Genomic DNA, 14,216 nt, shown 5'->3' on the forward strand with positions numbered 1-14,216 from the left:
TCTCTATTTTTCCCTTCCGTCTCCCTTTCTCTCTTCCCCCTCCAGACCGAAACTCCCTCTCTCTCATTTTGTTGATTTTTCCTTCATTTTTTCTCAGTTTCATCTACGGGTGGCCTCTCTCTCTCTCTCTCTCTCTCTCTCTCTCTCTCTCTCTCTCTCTCTCTCTCTCTCTCTCTCTCTCTCTCTACACTAGACCTGTCTTCGTCTCTCTCATTCTCTCCATTTTCACCAGACCTAGACTCGCTCTCTCTCATTCTCGGCGCAGCACAGGGCCCATTTGGCAAGGAAAATGGAACTTGTGCGAGAATGGATATTAGAGCTCTATTCGGCAGGACCCATTCTCCATCTAATCTACTTGGTATGTAAAATTTCTGTATCTAATTTTTGGTCCATTGGGTATGTCTAATTTGTGCTTGATCTGTGAAAAATATGTGCTTGAGAAAGATCTGTGTATTTTCTATGCAAAATTTGGTCCATTCTCCATCTAATTCTCATGTAGCTTCGAAGGAAATCAACAAGTTTTATTTAGAAAGTCGCAGGCCTTCATGAACTTTTGGGTTGTTAATGGCCTTTGATGGTGTAGCTACTGGATTATAGAGTTTCATTTTCGGGTTGTTAGCTACATTCATATGAATATTTACTTCTACTAGGTTTTTTATAAATTGTAGTCAGCAGTGTGTGCGACGGCTAGTACATCTTGATAGGAACTAATTGAGGCACTTTATGATAGGAACCATTGGAATGGTCGGTAACTCTCTTTGCAACTAACTCGTGCATAACTGACTATTGGTTATTTGTCACTGATAGTACCATCAATGTTTTTCTTTGTTTGGATTTGAATTGTTGGATTACAGATGAAATGATATGAGTCTCTTCTTTCGTGCAGTGACATTAATGGGAAGGAACAAGACTTTGAATGCTGGTGGTTTATGAACTGGAATGTGAATCTACTGCCGGTTTATGAACTAGAAATGTTGGATAGAAACATGTTGGTTGAGTCTGAATGTTGGATAGAAACATATTATATACTGAATGTTGGTGAATCGTAGGCTGCGGCTTGGCCTGTGTATTATAGATTGATGTTACAAAAAGTTGCTGAAGTTGGTATTTTGGGCTGCAGCTTGTCCTGTGTATTATAAATTTGATGTACAAAAAATGTTGTTAATTTTTATATTTTGGATGTGAGAAGTGTTAGCAAAATGTATTTGTTGAAAAATTAAGTTGAGAAAAAAAATAATTGGAAAATAATAATTTTAAGTAAAAATTAAATTATTAATTAATATATGGAATGTATTTGTAAAATATTAAAAAAAATAAATTATTATTTAAATATATAATATTATATTATTATTTTGACTTTGAGATGGCTAGTCCAATGTGGGTCACTATCTCTATTGCTTTAGACTTTAGCTAAAAACTCTAATTTTAGTCAAAATTTGGACTTGGCAATGGCTAGTCTATTGCCAATGCTCTTAGTGTGCCAGTGGGTATGCGGATTTTCCTGTAACCAGAAGAATTGATATTAAAAATAGAGTTTTATTAGATATAAATAAGTTCGTGCATGAATTTGTGCACCGATAATTTTTTTATCTAAAAAATATAATATTTTTTAGAGAAGAATAAAATCTCCTATCTCATTAAAATTATTTTTGTATTTAATTCATATCATTTCGTTAAACATATACCTTACGTATCAATATAGGCGTACGAATTGATGTACAAACTCTACTTATAAGAAGATTTTCCCTATCATTTTAGATTTTAATATATATAATTCTCTATTATAATTTTTTATTTTATTTTAATATATAATTAGAAAAATATATTTGAATTTTATAAAATATAGTATAATAAATAGGTCAAAATACAATAATATAAAAATATTTTTTGAGAAAGTCAAAATATTTATGAGTTTTTAAATTAATAATAGATATTACTTAATATATTCATAATATTTTCTACGTAATCATTAAAAATATTTTTTAATAATTGATAGAACCTATCATTTTATCAAATCTCCAAAAGATTAAAACCGTCTCATTTCATTTTATTATCCAAACACACACTTTTTTACAAATCATCTCATCTTATCTTAACTAAAAAATCACATTATTATTCAAAATAACTCATTTCATATCATCTAAATTGTTTAACCAAACGAGACTAAGCTGCAATAAAAATTTTATAAAAATAAATTTATGAATTGACGTAATTTAATAAGATACATTAAATTATAAAATATTTATATTATAAAATAAATTTAATATTTTAGATTAAGCTTTGGCTATTGATAAGTGTATTAAGATCAAGAATGACTTTGAAACAAATCTCACAATTCTTAAAATTAAAAATTTCTCATCTCAATTACAAGCATTAATGCTCCAAAACATATTGAGCCGCCCCTACATCTCAAACTAGTCAATAAATAAATAAGAATAATGATATGATTTATAAGCCTAAAATGTATAAGTCTAGCACATATCTTTTATAAAAAAAAGTGTATCTCATCATGAAAAATGTAAAAAGAAAAATCATTTTTTTAATAGGATTCACTATTTTCATAAAAGATTTAAGCAAAACTCATATATAATTTGAGACTTGTCCTTAGTATTACTCGAACAAGCAATAAGTTCGAGCCGCAAATGTTAAAAAATCTTTAATTATGCACAAAAATGGACCGCTAGCTCTCTTTATGCAAAGAAATGAACATAGAGCAATACGGACTATATTAAAAAATCAACAACATTTGCAACTTTGTTAATATTGTATCTTTATTAATAAGTGTTATAGCTATAAAGAAATTATATAAAAATAATCTTATAAATTAACATGATTTTATGTGATTAATTACTTTATAATAAAAATAATTTTATAATTTAATAAATCTTATCAAATCACGTCATTAATTTATAAAATTATTTTTATATAATTATTTTATAATTAAAACATTTTTCATCTTTAGTTATAACTTTATGGTTTGGTGGGCCAATGTACATTAGTCTGTACGACAGAACACTTAAATGCATGCATCCACTCCAACTCTCTGACAAAAACTTACTGATCACGTTATTTATGAGCAGAGCAGCGTTAATTTCCTGCTACGTACCATCCTGCATCTATGCATGATGCATGCATGCAAAAATCTATCGACGGATAAGGATACATATGATGACATGAAAGCGTTAATCTCATAGCGCCGTGTATCAATGGCCATGATGTGCCAAATACGTACTATATTCGGAAAACAATTTTAGATCTCCATTTTCTAGTTCAATTCTAGGATTTAAAATGGAAAATAAATAGGCACTTTAGGTTCGATTTAACCCTCAAGAATTCTTATTTTAAATTCAAAATTTTTACTTTATCATTATAATTTTTTAAAATTTTTATATAAAAATATAATAAATAATTCAATTTTTTCTTAATTTTTTCAAATTTTAAAAAAATAATATTATTAAAATAATATTTTATCTTAAAATTCAAAATTCTCATATCAACATTGTTACTGACGAAGCCAAGGTCTCATAATATTTATAGATATCTGAATTTAATGCTATTTATATGTTTATATCTCTCACGTTCTAGGCTATAGAGTTCATAAAAATTCTAAGATGTCGTTAGAATAGTAAAAGTGTTTCATATCATATCATATCATTAATTAAATAATTAATATAATATTTTTAAATTTTTATATAAAATATAATAAACAATTTATTTTTTTAAAATCTTACTCACAATAATAATATTATTACAATAATATTTTATTTTATTGTTAAGTTTCATCTTAATTTATTTTATCTCAATTTATTATATAAAATGTACTTAAAATCTCAAATAAAAAAAAATTTGTACAAGCAAATAATACCTATGCGGGCCATCTGAAAAAAAAAAAAAAGAGAGAGAGAAAAGAAAAAGTTGTACCTATTTAGAAAACAGAAATGATTTGTGTAGTCGGGAAATGCAGTCGGCGTGCAGTCGGCTGTAAAAAAAAAATTAATACGGGACCTACATAAAAAAAAAATTATTTTTATAACTTTTTATAATTCATGTAGGTCCCCCTGAATATAAAATAATTTTTTTATAATTTTTTTTATTCATTCCGTACAGCCGACTGCACGCTGACTGCATTTCCCGACTGTATGTAGCAAAGCCCTTTAGAAAAATAAAATATCTCCTTTTTCTTTTTCTTTTAAATTTCACAAAATTTACATGACTTAAACTTATTTGCATATAGTAGTATTGGGAAATGCTTAGCGGGCAATCGTTGGCTTTTTTTTTTTATTATTAATTTTTACTTAATGATTAGATAAATATTTTTTAATAATATTATAATATTTTTTAAAAATATATATTTAAAAAATAAGAGGAAAAAAAAAAAAACACACCCAACTAGCAGCAGCTCCAACTACAGATGTAGGGCTACCCATTCAGAAAACAAAATATTGCGTGCAAGTGTACTTGCTCATTTACTGATCCCCAGCTGTATGAAGTGACACAAATTAAGTACAGGAAAATGATTATTGGTTCCGTCGTTTTGTTCCTTCAAACTTACCACTATCCTTATTCATATCACCCCATCTCCCGAACTCACCAGGATGTTGCTAGCCACTGCTAGGTAATTTTTTTTAATTATTTTTAATAGTTTTAAATATATTTAAATAATTTATAATAATATTAAATAATTTTTTCTTAATCATTTAGGAAAAAAAAAAAAAAGACTAACAATAGCCTAACGGGAGATACCAGCGGTGACCAAAACATTTTCTTATAAATAATGATTTATATATAATAGTAAAAAAATAAAAAAATAAAAAAAATAGTAAAAAAATAATGTTACAATGAATAGTAATTAAGTGATTTAACATCTAAATGTAGCCTTAATTTATTTTTAACTTAATAATTAATTAAATGATTATAAATGAAGTTATGTATTTTTTTTAAATATTTAAAGATGTTTTAAATATGCTTAAAATAAAAAGGAAAAAAGGGTCCGGCTACTATGCCGCCCCAAATGTACCGCTGGGCGTACCGCCCAGTGTTAATTTTTTTTTTTTATTTCACATTTTTTTAATCACTTTCTTAATTATTAAGTAAAAAAAATATATCAATATATTTAAAATCACTTTCTTAATTATTAAATAAAAAAAAAATTTACCCAACAGTCAGCCCAGACGGTCAACCTCAGGCAAAATAGCTTTTTCCAAGTAAAAAAATACAATTGTCCTAATGATAATTTTAAGAGGACAAATCATATGACCGAGTAACAGTACCTTTAAGTGCAGACCGGTGACTAAGTTGGAAATTTCCATTTGTGGGGTTAAGAGGTTAACGGATGTTTTCTTTCTAGGAAAATGCTTTGTTATCTCTCCAAATATACCACTCAAAGTCACCGATAGTGTATTTGTATGCTTTTTAATACGGGTCCGGCTACTATGCCGCCCCACGTTAATTTTTTATTTATTTTTTATTTTTTATTTCACATTTTTTTAATTATTAAGTAAAAAAAAATACATCAATACACTTAAAATCACTTTCTTAATCACTAAATAAAAAAATAAATTTTTTACCCAACAGTCAACCCGGACGGTCAACCTCAGGCGACAAAATAGCTTTTTCCTTTTAATACCACTAGTGCATTTATGTATTTATTTTAATATTTTAAAAAAATATAAATACACTAACAAGTAACAATAACTTTGAGCGGTACATTTTGGACGACAGAGCGCCTTTCTTTCTAATTATGCCCAATCTTCTCATTCTTGTGCAAGGCTTTTCTTGCGTGTACGGCTTTTCTTGCTCCCATATATGCACAATCTTTTCATTTTTTGTGTAGAACTTCAGGAGCTCATCAGCTTGTCTCCTCTTGCGGCTTCTGTTGTTCACAATTTATTATCTTCTACTCATCACCCTTTCTGCAATTGCTACCACCTCCCCTTGCGGCCATCATGTGCCACCATAGAAGTCATCACGGGTAATCTCTCTCACCCAAATACTCATTTTTCTCGTATATTTCTCTCTCCCACTCATGAATATTTTTACTATTTCTAGCAAATATTTGATGGCTTAATTAATGTTTAATCTAGGTTTGATTATGGGATTCTATTGTTAGCTAGTAGTTTCATAGTGGTGATATTAATTAGTCCAAAAAATTTCATTTTTGGCCCTTACATGATTGATTAATAAATTAACAAAAACACACTGCTATAAACATAAAGATATTACACAAAAGAAATTCATAAACTGATGTAGATTTATGAAATTCGTTAGATCTATTTTATAATAAAAATAACTTTATAATCTGATGTACCATATCAAGTCACATTAATTTGTGAGTTTATTTCTATATAATTCTTTTGTAACTAAAATATTTTCTTTTTGAAACATTTTACAGCTCGGATAGATCATAAAAGTAGAAAAGGAAACCTAACAAGTTAGTCCATTAAGCAAATAATTAATTAAAAGCTAGTAATTATATAATGTTCAAGGGTCCGGCTACTATGCCGCCCCAAACATACTGCTGGGTGTTTTTTTTTTTTTTTTTTTCATTTCACATTTTTTTAATCACTTTCTTAATTATTAAGTAAAAAAATACATTAATACATTTAAAATCACTTTCTTAATCACTAAATAAAAAATATATATATACATTTTTTTGCCCAACGGTCAACCCGGACGATCAACCCCAGGCGGCAAAGGGGCTTTTTTCAATGTTCAAAATTAAAAAAGTTAATTACTATATATATACACAATTGATAAGATTTATAAACCTGACCCACTAAAGGTGATCATCAAGCTCTAATTTAGACTTTCAAATGCTAACAACTTTAAAGATCAATTAAAAGAGAAATTAAAACAAATTACACTCTTAATGCCATTCATGGAAGTTTTGGGACCATCATGCATGCTCATGCATGATTCATGACTTATTTAATTTCTACCAATATAAAATAAAGTTTCATCCTCCCCTTATCGTCTCATTTAATACAAATCCTTAAGAACCCTCCACCATCCTGTCTATGATAAATGCAAGGTCTCCAAATAGTGGACAAGACTATTTAATTAATTTGAGACATATATATTTCGTACACTGTCATTCACAGCACAACTGAACAGTTGTGTTATCTTATCTTATCCTATAAAATAGAAATAAAAATGAAGTATCTTTTGGACTTCCATCGCCTGTTCAGCACAGTTTAGCACTATAGGAATAAAAAGCATTTCGGTCATCTTCGGATGGAAAAATAATATTAGAAGAAAACATGCAAGTATTTTTTCTACTGTTTATATGATATGATTTTATTAATAAAATAAATTTTAAAGTGTGAATATTAAAAATCAAATCTTGTTATATAACTAGTGTGTATGATGTATTCTTCACACCAAATTGCAAGCGGAATGAGTTATATTAAAATCTAGAAAGTGGGTCTAAACAAGATTATATGCATTTATAAATTGATATAAAATATTAGATAGATTTTATAATGAAAAGAGCTTTATAATTTGGCATCTCATATCAAATTAAAATTTGTAAGTTAAATTTTTGAAAGATTTGGTGTAGACCAAATATTTATCTTAAGATTTTCTTATCTTGAACACTGATATAATAAAATTTGGAAGTGTGGGGCTACTCTGCCGCCCCATTCTTGCTGCTGGGCTTACCGCCCAGTGCAAATTTTTTTTAAAATTTTTTTCATAATTTTTTAATCAATTTCTTAATTATTAGGTAAAAAAATACACCAATACATTTAAAATCATTTTCTTAATTATTAAATAAAATTTTTTTTTCCCAGCGGTCAACCCCAGGCGGCAAAGGGGCTTTTTCCAATTTGGAATCCTGATAATGGGTTTCGAGCGTTTTTCTATAATAGATTCAGAATATTTATCTCGATATATGAATTTTTTTTTAACTTAATGATTAAATAATTATTTTTTATTGATGTTATGAATTTTATTTTTATTTTTAAATATTTAAAAGTATTAAAAAAATACATAAAAAAAATTTATATTCTCGAAATCGAAATTTGGATTCCGAGTGGGTGGGTGTAGAGCCACTCATGAATTAAAAAAGAAAATGTTACTTTTCATCTAAGATCCCATCGTTCTTAGTATATCTTATATTTTAACTGATATCTTATATTAATCACTTAAACAACTTAGATTCGTTTTGGCAAGTGGAAATTTTGATACGAGAATTATAAATTTTAAGATGATTATATTTTTATTTTAAGATTTGAAAAAATTAAAAAAATTAAATTATTTATTATATTTTATATAAAAAAATTTTAAAAATTATAACGATGAGATAAAAATTTTAAATTTAAATTAAAAATTTTTAATGTCGAAACCCAACATCATATAAATATTAATTTTCTTTCGGTCAAATGTTTTATTTGAATTCAAATAAAATATCTAAAAAAACTCATAAAAACATTTTTAAAAAAGAAACTCAACTGAACAGTCCGAAAGGAAATCAGGCCTTTCATGCACGTACGTACAGTACTCCATGCCAGCACCCCGCTCGGATATCATCAGCTAGCGTTCATGTAGTGTTACCTTTTCACTGGAGGGTTCGCATGCAAACCCCTTTTCTCCCCCAACTTCACTTTAATGCTGTCTTCCATTATCGGCCATTGTCTTTATCTACCTCCCAACAGCTATGCTGATATAAAGACCTTCATTTCTTTCTGAATCTATGTATAAATATCATATAAAAAAGCCCAAATCCCTCACTCTTCTCCCTGAGCTCTCTGCTCTACGACAAATCAGATATGGCTAATTCTAATAACCAGCTTTTTGTCTGCAGCTTCTTCTTCGCCATTTTCGTAGCCCTAGCTGTTTCTTTACTTCCCTTGGCTCTCTCCCGTAGCTTAACGGAGGAAGCTACACACGCATTCCTCGACGTGTCGGCCTCGCTGAAACAAGCCCAAGCAGTCCTCAGCTTCGACCCTGAAACGGCTCAACCCTTTGGCGAACATGATGAAGACATGCAGCAACAAACTTTCGCTAACTCCTCGTCTTTTTCGGTTCAGCTTCACCAACGAGACTTTCTACTCAAGACCTCATATAAAGACTACAAGAGCCTCGTTTTTTCTCGACTCGAGCGCGACTCGGCCCGAGTCAGATCGCTCACCACCAAGCTCCAGGTATCCCTCGACGGCGTGAGTGAGTCGGATCTTGAACCCATGAAGACGGAGCTTCGCCCTGAGGACCTGTCCACTCCGATCGTGTCCGGTACGAGCCAGGGTAGCGGCGAGTACTTCTCGCGCGTGGGTGTGGGAAGCCCGCCCAAGCCATTCTACATGGTCCTCGACACCGGTAGTGACATCAACTGGCTCCAATGCCAGCCCTGTTCGGACTGCTATCAGCAGTCCGACCCGATATTCAACCCGAGCTCATCTTCCTCCTACAAGACCCTCCCCTGCACCTCCCAGCAATGCGGGTCCCTCGAGAACCCAGGGTGTAGCACGGGCAAGTGTCAATATCAGGTATCCTACGGCGACGGATCGTACACAGTCGGTGACTTCGTAACGGAGACGTTGTCGTTCGGAAATACCGGATCGGCAAACGGCATCGCTCTGGGTTGCGGCCACCAAAACGAGGGTTTGTTCGTTGGGGCGGCCGGATTACTGGGGCTGGGTGCGGGCAAACTTTCGCTTCTCTCTCAGATCAAAGCGTCTTCGTTCTCTTACTGCCTTGTGGACCGAAACTCGGGCAGGTCCTCGACGCTCGAGTTCAACTCAGCCCCTCCGTCCGACTCGGTCACGACCCCTCTACTCCGAAACCAGAAAATCGGTACGTTCTACTACGTCGGACTCACCGGACTAAGCGTCGGAGGACAGCCCGTCTCGATCCCGTCCTCCTCATTCCAATTCGACGCAGCAGGAAACGGCGGGATCATCATCGACTCCGGGACCGCCATAACTCGTCTACAGACGGAGGCCTACAACGCGCTCCGCGACGCGTTCGTGCAGCTGACTCGGCACTTACCGTCCACAAGCGGCGTGTCTCTGTTCGACACCTGTTACGATCTTTCTTCCATGACATCCGTGAGAGTACCAACGGTGTCATTCCGGCTCGCGGACGGGAAGTCGCTACAGCTACCTGCAAAGAATTATCTGATACCGGTCGACTCATCCGGAACCTTCTGTTTCGCCTTCGCTGCTACGAGGTCGTCTTTGTCAATCATCGGGAATGTGCAGCAGCAGGGGACACGGGTCAGTTTCAATTTGGCAGAGTCGCGGGTCGGGTTCTCACCAAATAAATGCTAGTTAGGTATTTAAAAATAAAAAATCCAGTAATTTACCTTTTCATCACTAGAAAATGAGATGTTGAACTGGATTTTATTAGACTGTAATATTATGTATCAAAAAGGCAGGGTAGTGGCTGAAAGTGGGTCCATCTAAATAAATTGCATAGTAAATTATGTCGTCTCAGCTGGTGTGGTGTGGCTCATAATTATTCATAATTTTATTTTTATTAATTAAAATGGTGGGTCTACACCCACGGGGCTGCCGCAGCGTCTCCCGTGAGGCCTTTTAATTTTATTTTATTTTATTTTTACAATATTTGTAAAAAAGATGTTTTTTATTTTAATATTTTATTACTTTTAGTCATTCTGATTGATGTGTTGTATTTTAAATGATTTGTAAATTGAGTGATTAGTATAAAAATATTTACGTGAAGTTCATAAATATTGAATTATTATTTTAAAAAGAATAGAATTTATTATTAAAAAATTAATATTTTTAAAATAAATTTTATATTTATTTATTTATTTTTAAATAATTTAGTATCATCTATAAATTCACAAATGTAATTATTATTTTTCAAGATTTAAATTATGACAAATTCCAATATTATGTAACATTTGTCAATATATTATCCTTAAATAATACATATCAAATAGTACAAGAATATTGGTGAATATAATAGAAAAATAATAGGGTTATTATCATTTTATTATTTATTTATTGTTCTTTTTGTATTAGAATTTTTTTAATTTTTAATTTTATTTAATGGTTAAGAAAGTTATTATTAATAAAATGATTTTTTTATTTTTTATTAATAATATTAAAAAAATATTTAAAAGAAGATAATAAAAAAAATAATTTTTTTATTTTATTTTATAAATAATAAATAGATAGTGACAGAGTTAATAACCTATCACTGTCAAAAAAATAAATAACTGACGGGAGGAGTAATATTTATGACTGGACAGTGGACAGACAGACATACGTTACAAATGGCCTGCATGTGTGAGACGTGGCTTAGATGGACGTTGGCAATTTTAGATTTTGAGGGATGGAGGTGTTTACCTCTTATTTTAGCTTTTGATATATCTAGAATTACTCTCGAATAAAAGATAATGAGTGAAAACTTCAATTAATTCATTTAAGTGTAATTTTGAAAATATTTTTCTAACATTTTTTAATCTTTTTATAATTTAATTTCTAAATATTATTTACATACAAAAAATTTTTATTTCAAAATTTTAAATTTTTATGTAATCATTACCTTAATACTGAAATCAATATAATTTTTATAAACTCCATGATAAAAATAATTTTAAAAAATTATATTAAAACAATTTCTCAACTTTATCTATCAATTTTTACAAACTTCAATACAATATTTATTTAAAAAAAATCCAAAATTTTCTTTCTTCTTTCCCAAAGCCCAATCTCAAACAAATTCTTAAGATTTTCAAATATTTCCAAACATTTTGTTGTCCAAATCTTGATTTTTCAACTAAAAAACAATTATTCAGTAAGTACTTGTTCTAAACCATACCAAGATAAAATAATTATAACAATATTTATATTTAAAACTAACTTTTTGTCCTATTTTTGTGACCTTTCTCTAATGTTAGTGGTAATTAAGGTTGTGTTTGGATAGTGAGGTGATTTCAGATATTCTGTGAATAGTTTACCATCCAAACCAATCCTAATTCATGAAATATAATTTTAAAAAAATACACTGAAAATACTTTTAAGGGCATATTTGGAGAGCACCCAAGCATTTTTTCGAAAAAAGAAAAACCAGAGAGAGATCATCATGGTACGTAGGTGAAGGCACATCGAATATGGAATAATAGTCGTTTTGAAGTGCTTAAAAAATAGTAAAAAGATCCTTTTTCCTGCCAAAACTTGAACCCTGATCAACATGTTCTTAACCATGCAAATGGCGCATGTGCATCTCCATAAACCCTACATTGTATGTTGGGCACTGAATATTAGATTCCCTTTGTTTCTTTGGTATTTTACCAAACAAACAAATATCATTTTCAAAATGACGATAGATTAGGATTTATTAAAGTTATTGGACATTTGAATTTAGCATCTCGAATAAGAAAGATAGATACGTAAAATAAGCTATAGAATATTTATATATTGAGAATCTGATGTCGTCCAAGAGATTCGTATAGACAATAATAAATATTATAAGATCCACTTCATGTATCTTTCTATGGCTACTCTAGATCTTATACTCTAAATAGAAGCTTTAAGGAATATGAAATCTTGGAATTATTTCTCTTCCCGCTACTTAATTGTTTGGTTATAGCTTTCATTACATGAATGGTAGTCAATGGTTTTAAACTGGAACTAACTCTAAGAGAATAATGCGACCATGGACTTGATTTAGATGCAATTATAAATATATTTTGATTAAAGTCTTGACGGCCTCAAATTGGAGAGAGAAAGATATATAAAATGGATTATTATTCACGAGTGTAGGAGTTTTATTTAAATTTTATGTTCTGCACATCTATATCTAATGGGTTTAGATTAACTCAATCTTATTACTTAATTTAATGAGTCATAGTGGGATTAGAATACCTTTATATCTAATCAAGTGAGACACAAAGTCTCTGAACTTCTTGATGACTAGAAACCTATAAATAATACTGAAGGGTTAAGAGTTCTCACTTACAACATTATTGTGCCTCTAGTCTTCAAGAGATACTTGGAGGCTAAGTTGTTAAGATAATCATTCTCTCATAGCTAAGTCAAATTCTTTGCCGAACTGAGATTGAGAAATTTACGTCTTTTAATTGTTATAAGATTATTGGCATAAATAAGAGAAAATTAAAAATCTAATTATTAATATTCAGGTTAAAATATCTAACAACGAAAACTTTTTTCAACTTGTTGTTTGTATGTCATGGCGAGTTCACGCGCGCACAAATATATATTATATATATCTCGTGATCTAACATATAATTGGGTCCATTCTGATAGGAATTGAATCAAAGTCAAAACCTGCTACCACAACTTTTCATATTCTATGTATGATATAGATGGTCTGATCCACAAGATCATGTTTAGAGGTCTTTATCTCACGAGGAAGCAAAATATTTCACAATGTCTTTTCAGTTAGCTTTTTAGGATGATTTTTTTCTTAAAGTTGTTGAAACAGAGAACAGAGAGCTTATAGGATAACAATAGTCTTTGCATGTTAACAATTTACCCTTTTTCTTTTGTAGTGCATGACAAAGTAGTTGGTGCTGAAATCCGTGCTCTGTGTTTTATTTTCAGTGGGACCAGTCAAATTGTGGAAAAAGCCAATCCCATCAGAGCATTGTGTCCTTAGACAGCAATTATACAAAGTGAATTGAACATGAATGTCCTTTTACCGAACAAATAGTACCAAGTTGTATGGACTTTTGCTGTCTCCATGAAGGTCTTTTTGACCAATTCCAAACATGAAATACTCAATTTCTGTTCTTACTATCTTCATTAAGAAGAAATTACACATTGACTTAAAGAATAAAAAATACATAGATTTACAATCTTCTGCAGGCAACTTACTTCTTTAATTAGTTGAGACATGAGAATTAGGCCTATACACTACAAATGTTTTGCATAAGTTATGAGCCAACACAAAAACTGCAACTTGCAAAATCAAATTAAGAAATGGGGCATTCCGAGAATCGAACTCGGGACCTCTCGCACCCAAAGCGAGAATCATACCACTAGACCAAATGCGCGTTTCTGAGATTCAATATATTTCATAGTTCACGAGAGAACCTCCTTGGCAATTCTCATAACAAAGTCACAGAATTTCTTGACACATATTCCTTGGGAAGGCTGGTTACAGCTTCATTGACGGTATAAACAAGTTTTTCCTGGATGCAACTTTGGACGTACTGTTGTCATTGACTCGTTGTAAGGTGGAAAAGTTATCTTTTCTCATGTTCTCTTGCATTTCTTTGGATA

General features: G+C 30.9%; 1 protein-coding gene and 1 non-coding gene across 2 annotated transcripts; one reads left to right on the top strand and one right to left on the bottom strand.

The window, feature by feature from the left end:
- The first annotated feature begins 8,583 nt into the window (after nt 1-8,583).
- LOC122299443 (protein ASPARTIC PROTEASE IN GUARD CELL 1-like) lies at nt 8,584-10,430 on the top strand. Its single transcript, XM_043109733.1, has one exon. The coding sequence runs from the start codon at nt 8,769-8,771 to the stop codon at nt 10,266-10,268; it is 1,500 nt and encodes a 499-aa protein (XP_042965667.1). The 5' UTR covers nt 8,584-8,768; the 3' UTR covers nt 10,269-10,430.
- Nucleotides 10,431-13,915: 3,485 nt separating this feature from the next.
- On the bottom strand, nt 13,916-13,987 carry TRNAP-UGG. Its single transcript has one exon. It is a non-coding gene; the product is annotated as a tRNA-Pro (tRNA).
- Between the last annotated feature and the right edge of the window lie 229 nt (nt 13,988-14,216).

This window comes from Carya illinoinensis, chromosome 16, assembly GCF_018687715.1.
Source record: "Carya illinoinensis cultivar Pawnee chromosome 16, C.illinoinensisPawnee_v1, whole genome shotgun sequence".
In the NCBI taxonomy this organism is placed as follows: Eukaryota; Viridiplantae; Streptophyta; class Magnoliopsida; order Fagales; family Juglandaceae; genus Carya; species Carya illinoinensis.

Bases quoted from the DNA above. Each gene is read 5' to 3' on its own strand.
- LOC122299443 (XM_043109733.1), top strand. From the start codon at position 8,769: ATGGCTAATTCTAATAACCAGCTTTTTGTCTGCAGCTTCTTCTTCGCC.